This window comes from Melospiza melodia, chromosome 15 (assembly GCF_035770615.1).
Source record: "Melospiza melodia melodia isolate bMelMel2 chromosome 15, bMelMel2.pri, whole genome shotgun sequence".
In the NCBI taxonomy this organism is placed as follows: domain Eukaryota; kingdom Metazoa; phylum Chordata; class Aves; order Passeriformes; family Passerellidae; genus Melospiza; species Melospiza melodia.
In genome coordinates this window covers 9018133-9037397 of record NC_086208.1, presented here as the reverse complement: position 1 = coordinate 9037397, position 19265 = coordinate 9018133, and the positions used below count along the sequence as shown (strand labels likewise).

Below are 19265 nucleotides of genomic sequence, written 5' to 3'. Positions count from 1 at the left end.
TGCCGCTGAGGGGAGCGGCTTTCCCTCAGAGCGGGGCGGGGCTTTGAGAGCACGGGAGCGGCGCCGCCACAGCGGCACCTGCGGGCCCGAGCGAGCGCTGCCGGGAGCGGAGCGCGGCTGCTCTGTGCGGGGCGCTGCAGGCACGCCGGGAGCGTGCGGAGGGGCAGCCGGGCACGGTGCGGGTCCCAGCCCGGCCCCGCGGTGCCGCTCCCCGTGCGGGCCATGTCCCCTCACGGCCGCGGGCGCGGCCCCTTTAAGAGGAGGCGCCCCCTTTGAGAGCAGCCCCGGCCGGGCAGCAGGCGGCCTGCGCGAGTGGCGCCCCGTGTGACGTCACTGCGCGGCGCCGGCGGGGCCGCGCTGCCGCCATGGCCGACATGGCGGATCTGTTCGGCAGCGACGCGGACTCGGAGCCGGAGCACAAAGGTGAGGGCGGCTTCTCGCGCTCTCTCTCTCCCTCCCTCCCTCCCTCCCTCTGCCCGGGTGCCCCCGCCGCGGGCTGCGCCGCCTGCCCCGCCTCTGCCCCGGCCCCCGAGCGCGGGGGCAGGGATGGAGGGAGGGAGCGGCGCGGAGCCGCGGGCCGGGCTCCGGTGCCTGCAGGGAAGGTTGTTCCGCCGCAGCCGAGTTCTGAAACAATGGAACACCTGGTTTACGTCCCTGACGTTTAAATAATTCTCGTACGCGTTCCTGTAGATTAGTTTTCAAGGCAGGTGTCCTTTTATTTTCCTGTTGGAAACCTCGTTTACCAGCCTCGGCAGTGAGGAGTAGTTCCATTGTCATAAACCTCCCTGGGTGGATGACTTGGATTAAATGCAGAGTGACAGTTTTGGATTTGTAGGATCTTAAAAGCCGCGTCTATATAGTTACTTGTTCAAGCCCTCACTATTTCAGTTGTTACTTTCGTTTGTGTAATTCTTTATTCCATCTACAGTTTTAGAATCTTAGATCACAGCTTGTGGATTGAAACTTTTTTGGCCATCAATCATTTTCCATTGTGCCTTTTGGCTGTGCTTTTATTAGCAGCCATTTTATTTCACTATTCTCGCTAACTCTGTTTATCTTGCTGGCCGTTCTCTGTAGGTTCGGTTGTGTGTTTGGGGTTTTTGTTAAAGCAGTGCACACACATCCTCAGAGGGGCATCCTGACTGCTGAAGGGTGGTGTTTGTTTTGCAGACTCCGATTCCGGCTCGGATTCCGATTCGGAGCAGGAGAACGCCGGCTCTGGGAGCAACGCCTCCGGCAGCGACAGCGACCAGGACGACGACAGGGAGGCGGTAAAACCCAGCAACAAGGAGCTGTTCGGGGATGACAGCGAGGACGAAGGGGCGTCCCACCACTCCGGGAGTGACAACCACTCCGAGAGATCCTACAACCGCTCCGAGGGCTCGGGGCACGAGGACAACGAGCAGTCGGACGGGGAGCAGCACAGCGCGTCCGAGGCCGCGCACGACGACGACGAGCACGGCTCCGAGGAGGGCAGCCATCGCTCCGAGGGAGACGGCTCCGAGAAAGCACACTCCGAGGACGAGAAGTGGGGCAAGGAGGACAAAAGCGATCAGTCGGATGATGAGGAGAGGCAGCAGAACTCTGACGATGAGGAGAGGCAGCAGAACTCTGACGATGAGGAGAAGGTGCAGAACTCGGATGAAGATGAAAGGCCACAGGTGTCTGATGATGAGGAAAGACTGCAGAACTCAGATGAAGAGAAAATGCAGAACTCTGATGATGAGGAAAGGCCACAGGCCTCAGATGAGGAGAAGATGCAGAACTCTGACGATGATGAAAGGGCCCAGAGGTCTGAGGAGGAGAAAATGCAGAACTCTGATGATGAGGAAAGGGCCCAGCACTCTGATGAGGAGGAGCAAGAGCACAAATCTGGTAGGAATGAATACAGAAATAATGATTTGCTGCTGTTTTGGTCTCTCTTTATTTATATCTCTCTTTTTGTTCACATTGGCCTGAAAAGATTGAAACTTCAATGTAAGGGCATTGATTTCATAGTTTTTAACTGTAGTCATCTTTGCAATTATTTTTGATGCAGCACTTTCAGAGCTTATTAATAGAGAGGAATTTTTAAATTTGTGGATGAAAATTTTTACTTTGCTGAGAATAACTCTGCTCCTTAGTAGAGTCTGCAAGGGGCAGTGACAGCGAGGATGAGGTTCTGCGAATGAAGAGGAAGAAACCAATTGCATCAGATTCAGAAGCAGAGAGTGACACAGAGGGGCAGAAAGGTAAATGCTGAGGGGGTTTGTGGGGTTTTGGGTCCTTTCATCCTCCTCTTGAGCCTGCCATTCATCAGCTACAGGCCTTGATAGAATTGGTAGTGTTTGCTGCACGGTGCCATGGAAATAACCAGACAGACATCAGGAATTCTGTGTGGGATGCACGTGCTGATCCTCTCCACATAGCTCTGTCAAGTTTTCTCTTCCGCAAATATTCTTTCATCCATTGTTACTGAAAGATATGAAAAATGGTTCCTGTAATCAGAGCAGAGAACCTGTTCTATGATTTGTGGTGATTTAGCTGGCTGAGGAAGAGGTGCTTATTTTCTGAGAAGTAAAACCTCCAAAATGCATAATGAAATTTCTTTACTTCTGTTCAGTTACTTGAATAAGGATTATCTTATACTCTTCTGTTGCCAACTTGATTTCCTTATTTGATAAATAAATCTTGCGTTAGAGTTGCATGTGCATATATATGTGTGGTTTAAAATTGTAATTTTTCTGCTGAAGAGCATGCAGATGTCATGGACCTGTTTGGAGGTGCTGATGACATTTCCTCGGGGAGTGATGGAGAAGACAAGCCACCAACCCCAGGACAGCCCATTGTGAGTAGATTTGACCTTTGAGATAGTTAACATGCCATTGCACTCTGAAATGCAGAACACCAGTTGAATTGGGTAATATTCTAGTGAAAAAAAAGAGTTGTGGCATTTAGTAGCATTGCAGATAATTTTGTCCCAGCTGGAAGAATTATTAAAATTTTATACATTAAGATTTAATCTGCCTTCTCCCATCCCTGCTTCACTTTTTGAACTCTAAAAAAAATTTAAAAAATAGTTTGATTGCCACCAAATAAAATACAAAGCCGCAGCTGTCTTTGGTACCTTATTGCAGCAATTTGGGAAAATACTTTCGGTTTTATGATAATTTTTCATCTTTTATTGATAATAGATAAAAATAACTTCTTTAATCTGGTAGAAAGTATCCCCCAGTCTCCAGTGCTCAGCCAACTCTGTTGGCTCCTTTGCTGTTTTTTGTTGTCTTTGGTCTCTTGAGTTTGCACTGGTGCTTGAAGTCACTTAAAGTGCCACATGACAATGCTGAGTTGAATTCCTTTCAATGAAAATGCCTGAATTCTTTTATCCAAATCTTCCTGACCTCTCTGTGCCTATGAATGACTTTTCTTTAAGCAAAATGTAATTACTAGAGCAGCAGTAGCCAGATAGATTTTTTCACTTATTCTCCTGTTCTTTTTTGTCACCAGGATGAGAATGGGCTGAGTCAAGAGCAGCAGGAAGAAGAGCCTATTCCAGAGACCAGAATAGAAGTAGAAATACCAAAAGTAAACACAGACTTGGGTAATGATTTGTATTTTGTGAAGCTGCCCAACTTCCTCAGTGTGGAGCCCAGGTAATTGCACATTAAATACAGGATTGATAAAGTCTTTTAGTGTTTTTGTTTAGTATGTGTTTACCCTATTTAAAGTTGTTGACATTAAGATGCAATTTTTGGTTGTGATTAGTTAATAATAATGGCTGTTGTTTTCTAATCAGGTAATTTTATTATGAAGGTAGGTTTCAGCTTGATTGAATAACTTACTGTCTGTAAAAACCAGACAAAAATGTGGTTTAATTGAAAGCACATGCTATCAGTTGAATTGTAAGCATAAGTTTAGGCTCTCAGAGATGTGAAAGGTGAATGCACTGACCCTTATGCAATTTCCAGTGATTAAAAACATAATTTTGAATTTCAGAATAAGGCCTTTTTTTATTCCTGTATGTTAAATGTGCTATTTATGAAGAGGCTGGTTACTTGGATTAATTTTCTTGGAAGGATAATGTGTTGTAAAATTTGTTGCAGACCTTTTGATCCCCAGTATTATGAAGATGAATTTGAAGATGAGGAGATGCTTGATGAAGAAGGTAGAACTAGGTTAAAACTCAAGGTATAGTATTAATTTTCCTTTGTCTTTTACACTCACCTAGGCACTTTCCTTCATAGTCTATTTCACATCTTTTGGAATGATGTTTTGAGTTTTCACATTATGAAAGTGTGGGCACTGAGCAAAGTTTATCTATTGTCATAAATTTTTAAAAAGGTTGATAGCTGCATTTCACTTACAAAAGCAATGCTTTTCACCTTTATTGCTTTGCATTGTGCCACAAATTATCAAGCCTTTCTAACTGAAATTCTTGACCTATATAGAGTGTATTTTACTACAGTAATCCTTAGCAGCTAGAAAAACTGTTTTGTTTTTTCCCCTACAGGTAGAAAACACAATACGATGGCGGATGCGACGAGATGAGGAAGGGAATGAGATCAGAGAAAGTAATGCAAGGATAGTTAAATGGTCAGATGGAAGGTTAGTTTGCACCCTTTGTTACTGAAGTAATGCAGTTCTTCTTGCACTGACATGCAAAATTGGAAGGTCAGCAAACTCTGACATCAGTTCTGCACAGTACAAATTATTTTAGTCTCAGTGCTTTGAAAGGTTTATGCTCTGCATAGTTTAGGTTGAAATATAATTATTGGCTAGATATAAAAAGGAAACATGAATGCTTTCTCCATTTAGAAATGAGGCAAAAAAATAGACTGCAGTGGCTTTATCAAGTAACTGATGTGGGAATCTCTTTTAAGCATGTCCCTCCACTTGGGCAATGAGGTCTTTGACGTGTACAAGGCGCCGCTACAAGGGGACCACAATCATTTGTTCATCAGACAAGGGACAGGCCTGCAAGGACAGGCTGTGTTCAAGACCAAGTTAACCTTCAGGTAAACTGCTGTTCCATATCAAATGTTGATACTGTTTTTGCAATTAAGTGTTGTTAATAGTATATAAAGATTAGATATACCAGTTTGTAAAGCTTCAGAGCTTTACTGGTTAGTAAGAATGTGCTGTTTTCCAAACTCAGTTTTTCAGTAAGATTTATCCTACATTAGGTGTTTAAGTTGGGAATGTTACTGTGCCGTCTCCTGCAGGCTACATACAAGTGTTTTGTATACATGTTTTAATTTTCATTTTTGCATGTAAGTCCTCATTTGAGTCAGAAAAAATATTACTATTCCCTGAAATTAATATTTTGTCTGAGGTACAATTACTATCAAGATGGCAATTGCTTCTTGAGATATTGATGTGAACTGTGAGAAGGATATATCTTTAGGTAATAAGGGTCAAAGGTTGTAGGATTCTAGCATCATTAAGGGTAAAAAAGGCCTTAGAGATCTTTGAGTCCAACTGTTAATGGCTGGACTGTGATTTTACTGAGAGAAGACTTGCTGTCTCCAGTTGCTATTACAGTACACATAAATCCTTTTTGAAAAGGGTTGATGCTTTTACTTTTGTGCAGATGAATCTCTGAATTCTCAAGTGCTGGTCCTACCATTGTCTTTTGAGAATGGATATATTCCTTAAAGAAGTTTTTAACCCCTAGCAATTTTTTACCAGGCCACACTCTACAGACAGTGCCACTCACAGGAAGATGACTCTGTCTCTGGCAGACAGATGTTCAAAAACCCAGAAAATTCGTATTTTGCCAATGGCAGGCCGTGATCCGGAGTCTCAGCGCACAGAAATGATCAAGGTATTGTGGCATGGTGATCCGCTGGTTTAATCTTAATTAACACAACTGTAATAGAGTTGTGAATTTTGAATATTTTTGAATGTTTTATGATTCGTGAAAAACAGTAATGTTTTGGTGTTTCAAGCAAGAATTCCAAGCCACGAGGGTGGCTTCCTTAACCTGGCAGATGACAAAAGGAGAATATTTGCAGCCTTTACCTGCTGTGTAAAAAGCTACAGTAGGCTATGAGAACAATAATGCTGCAGGTGCTCTTGAGGTGGTTTGGGGTTTTTTATCCCTGAGTTCATTGCTTGTGGTGTGCTTGGGCAGAAAGAAGAGGAGAGGCTGAGGGCTTCCATCCGCAGGGAGTCGCAGCAGCGGCGCATGCGGGAGAAGCAGCACCAGCGCGGGCTGAGCGCCAGCTACCTGGAGCCCGACCGCTACGACGAGGAGGACGAGGGGGATGATGCAATCAGTCTGGCAGCTATCAAAAACAGATACAAGGGTGGCATCAGAGGTAATCATAAACCTTAACAGCATGTCATTAAGGCCTGTGTGATTCAGGCAGGGTAATTGCACAGGACAGCCTTGGTGAGATAGGATTTTGCCAGTTCATTCAGTATGTGAAGAGATGTCAATTCAGTTTGTATAAGTTTATTTTGTTTACTCTGGACTTAGCTTCAGCAAACATTTCGTGGCACTAAATATAAGACATTTTTAATATTCTGTCTTCCACACCAGTTTCAGATAAACATATTTGGCTTTTTATTTTTTTCTGGAATGTGCAGAGGAACGTGCTAGAATCTACTCTTCTGACAGTGACGAAGGCTCAGATGAAGATAAAACCCAAAGACTACTCAAGGCTAAGAAACTTAATAGTGATGAGGTAAGAGAAGGACTTTGTTCTTAAGCTGCTCATTTTTAATGAGGAACATTTCCTTCACTAAATCTAGTGTTTAAACTTGGGACTTCTGTGGTTTCATTTACGCTGTGATGAATGATTTATTTGACTTGGCATGCTTTCCATGGTAATTAATCACCAATTTCTTATGCACTGCATTAGTTCACAGACCTGAGTGATTCCCAGAGGAGGACACTATTGTTATTGCTGATTTAAAGATGGAAAAATTTATGCAGTTATGTAAAATGAATATACCAAAATTATTCAAGGAGTAATATTGGAGTCCTAGTGCAGTGTTACCTAAGTTACATGGTCCTCTCCTGTTTATTATGGAAATAGTGGAAGCATTTTCACATAATATTTCTTTTCAAATAGAAGAGTTAAAAAAACTGAGTTAAAAAGACCTCTTGTGTATTGCTAAACATACATTTTCCATCACCCCAGGATTGTCTGAAACATTGGGCCCTGATCATATTAACTGTTAGCTACAGCAGTAGTGCTGTTTCCTAATCTAAAATGGTGTTTTACTGGTTTGTAATTTATGACTGCTGGGTCTTTATTAAATGAGTTTTTGTGAACATTGCATTTGAGGTTTAGTTCAAGTCTGTCACTGCTGATACAGCCCTGCAGTGTTACACAAGGAGTAAGCTGCTCTCATTTTCATTTCTGTACTGTGTTTCCTGTAAAGTCCCTGGGAGGCCTCACTCCCCAGCTCCTTGGGTGTTTTCTGTGTGCTGAATGCAGGTTCTTGGTGCTCTTACAGAGTCAGCTGAGTTACTTGCACTAACTGGCATTGTAATGTCAAGTGGAATTAGTAAAAATTAGTTTAGTCTTCTAAAGACATAGACTCCTGGCTTTTTATTATACATCAGAAAAACGTAATATATCAGAGAATATAACAGCCATAGTAAGCCATGTAGACAAAACTGTAATTTTGTGAACCCTGTGAGCATTTGTTGGTAGAAATTGAATTGTTTATTTTTAAGACTCTTACTAGATGTGTTAGTTCATGATACAGCAATGTGAGGACTTGTCAGTTCCCTTCTCTCAGAAGAAAAGGTCTAATCAGCAGCATTTCTCTGCAGCTTGAGGAGCAGCAGCCTCCATTTTAGAGTGTCTGGAAGGTGATGCTCCTCTGGGGCCTCGGAGTGGAGCTGCAGTGCCGCAGAAAGCCCGGCGGTGCTGCAGTTCCTGTGCTCGGTGCACACCCACAGGGGGAGTGTGTGCTCAGTGCATACCCACACGCGGGGAGCGCTGGCTTCCTCTACACTCCCTTGCTTTCACCTGCTGCCAGTCAGCAGCACAGCACAAATCTTGGTGCTGATAGCAATTTGTTACCATTACTGCAAGTGTCAGTCTGTTATTAATAATGTAGTTTATCACCACACAGCAAGTAGTTTCACTGTTGCTGCAGTTAATGGGGATATTCTGCTGCGCAGGAAGATGACTCACTGAACAATAGCCCAGCTAGATTACAAGAGAATGTTTGTTCTGAGGAAGAAGTTATCACTGAGATTCCCACCCCTGTTAATTTCTGTTTTCCCTGCTTAAAATTCCTTCATAACTGTGATTCTCCCGGTACTGAACACCCTCATATAGAATCAAATACTCTGGATAAATAATTGATCCTTGGAGTTCTGAAACACTATAGTTCTAGAACTCAGTCTTTCCTCCTTAAAATCCAAGCAAGTTGCTTAAAAAAAAAAATAAATGAAAAACCAAACCCGCACTTCCAAAACCAGCAGATGGAAAAAGGGATGAGGTTACTTAGGCCTGAGAGTATTTTTAAAGATACACTTCTTTTTCAACAATAGTTGAGTTACCACTTGTTCCTCATGTCACTATGGATGAGTTTTGCATGAACAACTTGTGATTTGAAATGTTGTTTGGAAGGATGATTCAAACTGAGCTGGTGGAAATGTACATGGAGCAAAAATCAACCTTTTGGCTCCATGACCTAAAAACTGAAGATCAGCCCTATAAAAGTCTTTATGGTATTGCTTGTAAGCAGGTAATTAACTCAGTGATTTGAGTTCCTTTGACCAGCTCTTTGCAGCCTCATAAACTATAAACTGTTACATTTCTTGGACTGTTGATTCTGAGTGCCAGTGACTCCTCCTGATTTTTTTTCTTTATGCCAGAGAGCAGTTAGTTTAGTTTTGTCTTTCTGATGAGCAAAATGCCTGCCCACTTCCTGAATTCCTTCTTTGCTTCAGTAGCTCTGATTCAGATTATATAGGTATAAATAGTTTTCAGCAAAGCTGCAGGGGCTGCCTGAAGGGAATGTGTCTGTGTGCTGGAGAATCACTGCACATGAGGGCTGCTGGCAGTGCCCTCACATGCTGTAAATGCAGAGAATGCAGAGAGAGGCTCTGTGCATGCCCTGCTCAGGCAGAGCAGGTGTGGATGCAGGGCCAGCAAGGGGATGGACCCTCCTGCTCTGGGGTGTGACACTTGGAGCAGCCACTCAGTGCTGAGGGTAAGGACTGGCACAGAACCAGCCCTGCTTCATGTAGCACAGAATGGAAAAACTAGAGCTAGGAATTCTGCTGTCCTTACAAGAAAGACTTTGAGGTGGTGGTTTATTTTTGTCCTTTTTTTGCCTTTAGGAAGGTGAACCTTCTGGAAAGAGAAAAGCAGATGATGATGATAAAGCAAGTAAGAAGCCTAAGAAATACGTGATCAGTGATGAAGAGGAGGAGGATGATGATTAATATTAAGGAAGCGCAGCAGTTGATTTTTTTTGTTGTTGTTTTTTCTATATAAATGTTTATATATATTGTACAGTTCTGTTAGAGCACAGATGTAAGTAACCATAAGGGGCTTATTTTGATAAAGGAAAATTCCTAAGTCTGCGTTTCTGGTGTGAATAAAGTTTTTTTGACTTCCTTTGACTCTTGAGAGTTTTGTCTCATTGCAGCAAATGTTGCACCAGGGATCATCACAGTGCTGATTTTAATCTTGCACGGTGCATTTGAGTTTTGAGAACTGTAGTAGCTGGTTACCAAGTAAATTGGTCATTAACTTAGTGAGTTCATTAGGAGAAGCCATGCTAATCTCTGTGGAATGCTTCAATGAGAAGTTTGCCCAACAAGGGTATGATGCTAGAGCTTGCTAAGAACACACAGTGGTACAGTACAACTCTGTTTCTTCCCTAGATATTCCTTATTTCCTGTTTACTGGACAGTACATTGCTATGCTGGTATAATTTGCTGACTGAAAATATTTCTTGCCATGTTTGAGTAAATCATTTTGACTGCATGAACTTCACAGTTAACTGGTCACATAAGGCATTTATTTTTCATGCATTCAAGTCCAGAATGAATATCTGCATCTTGCCAGAGTAGTAATAATAATAATAACAACAACAATAATAGTCATGTGCTAGTGATATGAATGTCAGAGTAAAAGCACTTGTTTCAACAAAACTGACATTTCTGCCAGCAGAGCTGGAAGTCTCCTTTAAAAGGTGAAATGAATCACAGTGCAAAAAATGCAACATGACAATTTTGTCTCAGAATCCCATGTAATTCTTATGGTGCCATTTCCTCTTGTTCTGGTAGGTTTTATAAATGGTTTTGTTTAACTGGGACGTCACTGGAGGAGAATGTTCTAGACAGACCCATTGCTGTGTTTACACTTTGTTTAAACACCTTATTTGACAATATAATACCAGCTGTAAAAGAGTAGAAGAAGTAGCTGAACTTCTCCACTCTTTCTTTCAGAGATGAAACAGCATGTGCAGTTTTTCTCACTGATGAGAGAGCATTTATATGTTATCTGTGCTGCTCTTTTGGCTGATTTCTCACATAGTCCTGCAGGCCTGAATGTGATTTGAAGTTGAGAAAGCAGAAGTAGCTGAACTCCCCTACAAATAAGTAAGGGAGTGGTGCTGTGCAGTTTACGATGTGGATTTGTGTTACATAAGCTGAAATAAAGTAGCTGGTAGTTATTGAAGAGGGACTGGTCCCCATCTCTCTCCTGCCAAATTGAATTTGGCTTTTTTTCTAAAACAGAAGGGAGAAAGTGCCTCAGTGAGCGTTCTGTTTGTGACATTCCCTGGCTCTTTGAGCTTTCAACCTGGACATCTTGCTTTTCTCACCTTTAACTAGGATAGTTGTTTTCCACAGTACTCTGCCTCCATTCCTGTCTGGAAGGCACAGGAGTGTTCTGGCTGCAGAGCACAGAGCTGTGCATGTGTTAGTGCATTCTGCTGAGCAGCTGACTGCAGTGCAGACTGCGAGTAAGAAAAGGTGAAAAATTTCATCTTGGAAGTCTGAGTGCCTGAGAAACTCTTCTTTTTTTATACTTAAACACTTAACTCTTCTTTTTTTATACTTAAATACTGATCTGAGAGTTTCTGTGCCCCTTTAATGTGCAGATAAAGTCCCCAGCTGCTGGAATTTTGACCCTGTAATCCTCTTAGTTTAGACCTCTGCTGGGAGAGTGGTTCCTTACATGAGGTTACCTGCTCTCCACTGGTAACCTCCTCAGGAAGAAGCCAGCTGTTTAGGAAGGGACTCATTCTGTATGGAAGTGACATGCTGTAGTTTCACATAAAAGCCTCCCAGATACCTCTGAAACAACAAATTTGGCATATGGAAACACAGCATCATTTCACTGGTAATGTGTTTACTTTTATAACAGTTTAATGGAAATGCTGGCAATTTTTATTTTTACTACACTCCTAAGAGTGAAAATGTTTTAATCACTTTCGTAAGTTTGATGCTGACTAAGCCTTTACTAAGTAAGTGGTCCACTTTAGCTTCCAAAAATGAGGCTTTTTGTGGATTACAAAGATGAAAAGAAGTCATTTTTTACACTGTCGTCTTTTGTAAATTGCTCTTTTAAAGTCTTATTTAAATGTGGACTTGAAGAAAGTGTTTTCTCAGCTTAAATTGGTTTAACAATCATCTTGTAATTAAAGTCACTTGAATGAACTTAGCCTTATCCCCAGTGTTATTTCAGTTGTGGGTCTAATGTATGGTTTCATTTAACTCGAAGACAGCTTTTGCTCTCCCTTTTCCCAGCCTCCCAGCCTGCCTGTTGATGGAATGAGGTTCATAAAGCCTGTTTTAGTGCCTGGTGAGTACTTGTGGTGGCTGGGTAAAGGATTCAGGTGTGCTGCAGGGTGTCAAGAGAGCTCAGCCCTGACCTCTCCCTGCCTGAGTGGGCACTGCTGTGGAAGCAAAATATCCCTGCAAGGTAGGAGGGGGGCAGACTCCCTGAGGAAATGAGTTTTCTCCTTCCTAAGTAGGATGTGCAAATGAAGCTTTCTTGGGAAGACAGACAAGTATCTCCAGTGGAAAGTACAGGAATTTATTACTGGATGTTCTGTGAAGTTATCAGCACAAAATGCTCTTTATTTCAGCACTCAGTGCAGTGTGCAGTTACAGGCTGTGCCTGCTCTGTCTGTGTCATTTCAGGTCTGCACTGAAACCTTTCCAGAAATTTGCCAAACAAGCCGGGAAGCAGCAGCACAGCTGCACAGGGCAGGTTGGAGTAGGGCCTGGCAGAGCCCAGGGCTGTCACAGGGAGCGAGCCCTGGCACTGGGATGTCCTGGGAGTTTGTGCAGCCTTCAGGTCAGGGAAGAGCAGCCCATAGGCATTGCTACCCACTGACCCAAAGCATTCCATCATGGAATTACATCTTCAAATAAACCCAAGGGCACTTCCTCCTCTTGCAGTGATGAATAGTGGGAATATATAAGGAATATGTTGACTTTTATCTTGACAGGCAGCTAATTTGATCTGGCTGCCCTTACTGTAGACATGCTGGGTAGGATGTTGCTGTGAATAAAAGTGGTTGCTGGGTATTAAAATAGCCACATCTAATTTTAAATATCCTTAATTCCAGTAGGATGAAAAATAGATGGGGCAGGGGAATGAATATTCAAGATATCAGGTGTTGTCCTGCAGTGACTGAATGAGCTCCAGAGTTTTCTGCAGCTCTAACTAACCCTGTTCTTATCACAGAGGTAACATCTGTGCATCTGTTTAGGTTATTTATGGTGCTTGTCTGGTTGATAATTGGGTTTGTGTCTGCTGTGACTGGTTAGGTGATGTTTTCCCAGGATCTCCACTTGCAAACGGCTGGGTTTGCTTTAGAGTTACAGTGCTGTGGGAGCTCCTTCAGCAGGGCTCCTTCCTGCCTCAGCTCAGCCCTCTGCACTGTGCTCTCCCATCTCCTCGGGGGCTGCAGTTTCTTCTGGAAGCAGTGGGTTCAAAGCTGCCCTGGGTGGAGGCTTTTCTGTTGTGAGCTGAGTGACTGATGTGCTGTTTTCACAGTAGTGTCAGGACAGGAGGAATTAAGAGCACAGATGTGGAAGTTTCACACCTGAGCCCTTGTTGAGACCCTTGTTGGCACTGAGCTCTGGGAAGCTCCTCAGAACAGGTCCTTGCTTCAGAAGGCTGATTTATTATTTTATGATATATAAAATATTAAAAGAAAATGATATATTAAAACTATACTAAAAGAATAGAAGAAAGGATTTCATCAGAAAGCTAGAAAAGAAAGAAAAAGAATGATAATAAAATCTTGTGACTGCTCACAGCCTCGACACAGGTGGCTATCATTGGTCATCAAGTAAAAACAATTTCACATGCTGGGTAAACAGTTCTCTAAATCACATTCTAAAGCAGCAAAACATTGAGAAACTGAAGCTTTGCAGCTTCTCAGAAGAAAAAATCCTAACAAAAAGATTTTTCATAAAATATGTCCATGACATGTGAGTGAGTCAAAATTCATTCCCTCGTAAGGAGGGATTGGTTTTTATGAATACCATTCCCAGTTTTTTTTCACATATATATATATATATATACATATACATATCTTAATACATATTTTATATATATATATATATATATGGAATGTGTATTTTCCACATCTCATGTCTCTCATGGTCAAAACTTCCTTTAAATCTACAGATGAAAATACATACTGGACATGATTGCAAAGTGACCACATTTAAACTGAGAACATTTCACTAATCTGTGGATATGTTACCCTTTTGCAAATCCTGTTTGATCTCTCAGAAATAAATAGGATTATTCTGGCTCTCAGACTTTCTCAAACACTGAACTTGAGTAGCTGCTGGCATACAGCAGGCAGCACCACATATGTGGTTTTCTGTTGAAGATTTATTCCTGCCACAGCACAAATTGCTAGATACTGGGGAAATAATTTCTGAATGCTGCACTGCCAGTTTGATACTTGAGTCACTTTGTAATTTGGTCCTTTGCTTGGACATCAGGGCTGCTGTTTTCCTCCGTTATTTACTGCCTCTGCTCCTGTTTTTTCTTGGGACAGCTTTCCCTTCAGTTAGCCAGCAAAATTTTTTGAGTAAGCTGGATTATCTGAGATTTTTCAAGCCATTTAAATGTCCTTAATACATGTGCAGTGACATTTATTAGGGGCATTCTGGATTTCCTTGATGGGAATTACATAAATGTGCAAAGCATTGTGACTGCAGAGTGTTCTTACAAACACCTACACCTCTGCACAGGTCCCACACTGTGTAGAGCAGCATTTTAAAGTTTGATTTCTGGTCTGAGGTTACTTGCCAGAGATCCAGACTTGCTGGAAGGCTGGGAAGAGGCTTCTGCTGGAAAAGCAGATGAGCTCATGCTCATCTGTTAGGAATTGAGGCTGTGGGTTGGCAAAGGTTGGGAGTGCTGACCTGGGTGTTTGGGACAGTTCACAGTTTGGGTACAGCCCTGGGTATGACAGCACTTTACATCTGACACTTTCCTGCACAAAATACAATTCCCAGAGAAGCTGGAAGGAACCTTGTTTAGAGAAAGAAATTATTTTGACTGTCAAGGGCTCCTTTTGAGCCTCTCTTCACCTCTGTTTTTGTTTCTCTTCTTGCCTTCCTTTCACAATTTATTAAATCTCTTCAGGCTTCCCTGGGCCAGACAGGTTTCTGCTGTTACACAACATCATCCAAGGTGTGCTGGCAGATCAGCTCTGTTGCCAGGGGTCTGGGAATGACATCTCCAGCTTTTTGACACAGTCTAGTGTCACACTTGAGTGACACTTTGTGCATTGCATGCTGGTGTATTGCATGCTGTGGAGCTGAACTCAGGGCAAACTTTTATTTTTCCCAGCAGCCTGTTACTATAAAATTTTAAAAGAGTATATTGCCTTTCCAAAGTTATTAGAGATTTTAGGTAGATTGGCTCTTCAAAAGACTTTGATCTTGAACAAGCCCAGCTTTTAGCTTCTTCTTACACCACGTCATTTCCAAAACACAAAAAAGCTTTAAGATTAAAGGAAACCTGAAATTAAATAGAGGGGGAAAGCCTTGTTTTGGAAGCAGGGAGGGGGCAGAACTCCCTGTGCAGGTGTTTGATCTCACAGAGGGGCTCTGCTGGGTGAAGGGTTGGTTTTCTGGGTCTGAATGAGTGTGCAGCTGCCTTCTGCAGCACCCAGGGCCAGAGCCTGCAGAGGAGCTGCAGCCAAGGCTCACACAGGCAGAATGTTATTCCTTGCACTTCAGAAAATGTGGCAATTAAAGAAGAGTGGGCTCACAAATAAAAAATAAAACCCAGGCATGCCCTGGCTTTCTCTAAACACCTAATTACCCAGAAGTACACAAGTTGTCTGCCAGAAGGATGTGTTTTTCAAGTCATTATTCCAGATGGTTCTTTCCAAGCCATATAAATATATGTGGTTTAAAACTGGCAACAAGGAAGGCTATAAAATAAACTGAAAATTTGCATTAAAGGAAAAAAAAAAAAGGAAAAAGAGGAATACATACTAATGCAATTTAGGCTGAAAAAAAAAAAAGTCTGTGTTCAGCAAGGAAGGAAGGTGTGAGGTCTGTGCCTGTGCCCCGAGCTCAGGCAGGAGTGGAGCAGCCCCAGGCAGCTCCTGCTGGGCCCTGCTGGGTCAGGAGCTGCTGCAGAGCCCGAGCAGCTCCAGCCGTGCCTGCCTCCATCACCCACAGCTCCATCCTCACCCCAGGCTGTGCTGCTGCTCCTGCAGCCAGGGCTGCGCTCCTGCTCTGCTTTGGCCTGAGCTGTGGTGTGCTCAGCCTTTCCCAGGCCAGGTGTAATTCAATTCTGCTCCTTTATGGGAAGGGTCCTGTGACCCTTCCCATAGCTGGGTTTGGCTTTGGGCCATGGTGTGGCATGGCAGCTTGCCTTACAAACCCTGTAAAGGTTTACAAAGCAGGAAAATGTGTGCTGAGATGTAGAGAGTAGCAAATCTCTAGAGCCAGAACTCTGCAGTACTGAGTGCCTTGGTCACTGGGTTCTTGGCACAAAACACCAGTGGGTTTAAGTTCATAGAAAAATGGGTTTGCACATGGACCTCTGTCCTCTGAGACAGGGTAAACTCGAGTAAGCTTTTCTGACAGATTTTAACCTGTGATTTCACAGTGCTGATTGTGCTGTTTAGCTGTCTCCAGTTTCCCAGAGGTTTTCTGAGCTCACCTTTTGCTATGGCTTCAATCTGGACATTTTCTGTTTTGTAAACAAGGCAGGGCTGCAATTTACACAGCTGCTTTTTGAGCATTTCCTAAATGTGGTGGCATCTCTGTCATTCAGTTGTGGACCACCAAGCACTTGCCAGCTCCCATTTGCTCAGAGCCCTGGGTTATTCCTCCTTCTGGAAGAAAAAAAGGCACCTTTAGGCCTTACAGCTGGAAGTTCTGTTGTCTGTCTCTATGTGGGGAGTCTGTTTTGTGAAGATGAAGGAAGGCTGCACATTGCATGAGGTCATTTGGAGGTGGAAGATGAAATATCCTTGTGTTTTAGTGACCTTGATAATGCACTGGCAGAGCTTTGATGTGCAAAGCTGAGATTGCTGCTTTGGGCCAGCTGTAACCAGTTCATGTTGCTGTTTGTCAGTTTGAGGGTTTCAGAAGGGAACAGGACAGATTAGGAGAGAGCAGCACAGAAAACTCTTGTCACTGGGCAGCTTTCTGGTTCTTGTGACTGGTTTCCATAGCAGGGAATAGGCAGCTTTGGTTAAACCTGTTACGTGTGACTCTGTTGTGCTCCAGAAGGATTCCTGCAGCACTGAGCAGTGTCAGACCTCCTGTGCCAGAGGGAGTGGGTGTTGTGCCAGGCTGTTTGTGCACAGAGGAGCTGCTCTGGCAGCTCAAGGGCAGCTGGCAGCTCTCCTGCCTCGTCATGTGTGCTGGCAGCAGCTCCTGGGCTGATTCACCTCCCCAAAATACCCTGCTGGGCCAGGCTGGGCTGCTGAGCCCCGTGCACCTCAGAGGGACCCAGGGGACAGGGTGAGATCCCCTCTGCACTGCTGGGGCATGGCTCTGTGAGGGATGGAGGAGGGATGCAGTGACTGACTCTCACAATAATGCACAAATATCATGGGTATGGGTTAAGAACAGTTTATAGAGTTATAGTTATGATTGACTCTCACCATTAATGCACAAATATAATGGATATAGGTTAAGAAAAGTTTTACAATTTATAGTTATGACTGACTCTCACGATTAATGACAAATATCATGTAAATAGGTTAAGAAAAGTCCCTGAGTTAGTGAAGCCCCACAAAAGTCACTGGGAGCTCCAGGAGCAGGCAGCAGTGAGGGGAGGATGTTCCAGCCACATCTGCTGCCCAGGTGAGCTCAACCACACCTTGCTGCAGAGCCAGGCAGGACTTCACCACCCTGCAGAATGACCATCCCTAAGGGAGGAGGAACTCCAGTGAGAGCTTCGCCCTGAGCACTAAAAATTCAGCAAATTGTCTGGAGAAGGAAGGGTTTAAAAGTCACAAGGCAAGAGCCAGATGTCTCCTGAGGTTACCTTGGTGTCTCCACCCCTCACGTGCCCCACTGGAGTGGGAGTCACCAGCTCTGCAGCGTGGCCTGTGTAGGGAGAGCAGTGGGAATGCAGCCTGTGGGAGTGTTCCAGGTACCAGAATGTGACTCAAGGTGCAGCTCAGTGAGTGCCATGTTTTCTTTAGCAACAAAACCTTCTGACAAAACAAGCCAAAGCCACTTGACAAAGCTGTTCCTGCTCCAGCAGCCTGGGATTTTCCTCTTGTCACTGACCTACCTCTGGGGACACGGTGTGAGTGGGAGTACTGAAATAGTCAGAGTTAAGTTTAAAACAAAAAAATCTTTTAGAACAAAGGGAAATTTGTTCCTGAACTGAGCTCCTTCTCTGGGGAGCTGCATGGTCCCTCAGCATCTGATAACATTGCAAAGCAGGAGGGAGCCCTGGCCCTGCAAGTGTGTCTGAGGAATCTGCCTCCACCCTGAAACCAGGGTGGGGAGAGGAGGAACTGTATTTTTGGCACAGGTTACCTTGTGTATTTACATTTTCTGCTGGGATGAATTGCCTGTAATGGCCGAATATGAGTGATTTGGTTAATTTGGCGTTCTTTTCCTCATCTAGCCTCATGGTAGCTTGCAGTGCTGCACAGGGATGCAGATCTGAGGCTGTTTCAATATTGCTTGTTATTCAGTGTATCACACTCCTCCTGGCAGTGAAGCAGTGTGTAAATGTGTGTCACACTGTGTGCTGAGCCTTTGGGTTCATTGTCAGGGTAAATTTGCTGTTATTGGCTGAGCAGACTGGAGCGCCTCAGCATCCTCAGGGCAGGGGTGCTGGTGGAGCTGGGAAACTGCAGCTGGGAATCCCATCCCACCCTGTGGTACCAGGGGGGATGGCTGAGGTGGGCAGGCTCAGCTGAGCCCCACGGTGCTTCACCAGGGCTGCAGGGATGCCCTGCTTGTCAGGGGGGTGCTCTGGAGCTGCTGCTGCACTCCTCCTTTGCAGGAATCCCTGTCCCAGCCTGCAGAGAGGGATCCCTCTATGGGAATGAGTGTGGAACAAGGGCACTGCTCTGGCTGCTCACACAGCCCTGCATGGGGGTGTCCCAGCTCACACAGCCCTGCATGGGGGTGTCCCAGCTCACACAGCCCTGCATTAGGGTGTCCCAGCTCACACAGCCCTGCATGGGGGTGTCCCAGCTCACACAGCCCTGCATGGGGGTGTCCCAGCTCACACAGCCCTGCATGGGGGTGTCCCTGCTCCCACAGCCCTGCATGGGGGTGTCCCTGCTCACACAGCCCTGGATTAGAGTGTCCCAGCTCACACAGCCCTGCATGGGGGTGTCCCTGCTCCCACAGCCCTGCATGGGGGTGTCCCTGCTCACACAGCCCTGCATGGGGGTGTCCCTGCTCCCACAGCCCTGCATTAGGTGTCCCTGCTCACACAGCCCTGCATGGGGGTGTCCCTGCTCACTCAGCCCTGCATGGGGGTGTCCCAGCTCACACAGCCCTGCATTAGGGTGTCCCAGCTCACACAGCCCTGCATGGGGGTGTCCCTGCTCACCCAGCCCTGCATTAGGGTGTCCCTGCTCACTCAGCCCTGCATGGGGGTGTCCCAGCTCACACAGCCCTGCATGGGGGTGTCCCAGCTCACACAGCCCTGCATGGGGGTGTCCCAGCTCACACAGCCCTGAATGGGGGTGTCCCTGCTCACTCAGCCCTGCATGGGGGTGTTCCAGCTCACACAGCCCTGCATGGGGGTGTCCCAGCTCACACAGCCCTGGATTAGGGTGTCCCTGCTCCCACAGCCCTGCATTAGGGTGTCCCAGCTCCC

The 19265-nt window shown here is 44.7% G+C and overlaps 1 protein-coding gene across 2 annotated transcripts; it reads left to right on the top strand.

Annotated features, from left to right (window-relative positions):
* Window positions 1–339: 339 nt before the first annotated feature.
* On the top strand, window positions 340–9577 carry LEO1 (LEO1 homolog, Paf1/RNA polymerase II complex component). Of its 2 annotated transcripts, none has more exons than XM_063169686.1 (12): window positions 340–423; window positions 1171–1875; window positions 2127–2231; window positions 2733–2827; window positions 3487–3632; window positions 4083–4167; window positions 4490–4584; window positions 4860–4994; window positions 5668–5803; window positions 6113–6299; window positions 6571–6668; window positions 9293–9577. In XM_063169686.1, the coding sequence occupies exons 1-12, from the start codon at window positions 366–368 to the stop codon at window positions 9395–9397; spliced, it is 1950 nt and encodes a 649-aa protein (XP_063025756.1). In that variant the 5' UTR covers window positions 340–365; the 3' UTR covers window positions 9398–9577. The 2 variants fall into 2 exon arrangements, with proteins under 2 accessions (XP_063025756.1, XP_063025755.1); XM_063169685.1 differs by having other exon boundaries at window positions 2124–2231.
* Window positions 9578–19265: the final 9688 nt, after the last annotated feature.

What these genes read in the sequence shown, in the direction of transcription:
- LEO1 (XM_063169685.1), top strand. Translation starts at nt 366, where the DNA reads ATGGCCGACATGGCGGATCTGTTCGGCAGCGACGCGGACTCGGAGCCG. An exon ending in GTTAAATGGTCAGATGGAAG is followed by an intron (nt 4,585 to 4,859) that starts GTTAGTTTGCAC and finishes ATCTCTTTTAAG; the next exon opens with CATGTCCCTCCACTTGGGCA. An exon ending in AGCGCACAGAAATGATCAAG is followed by an intron (nt 5,804 to 6,112) that starts GTATTGTGGCAT and finishes GTGCTTGGGCAG; the next exon opens with AAAGAAGAGGAGAGGCTGAG.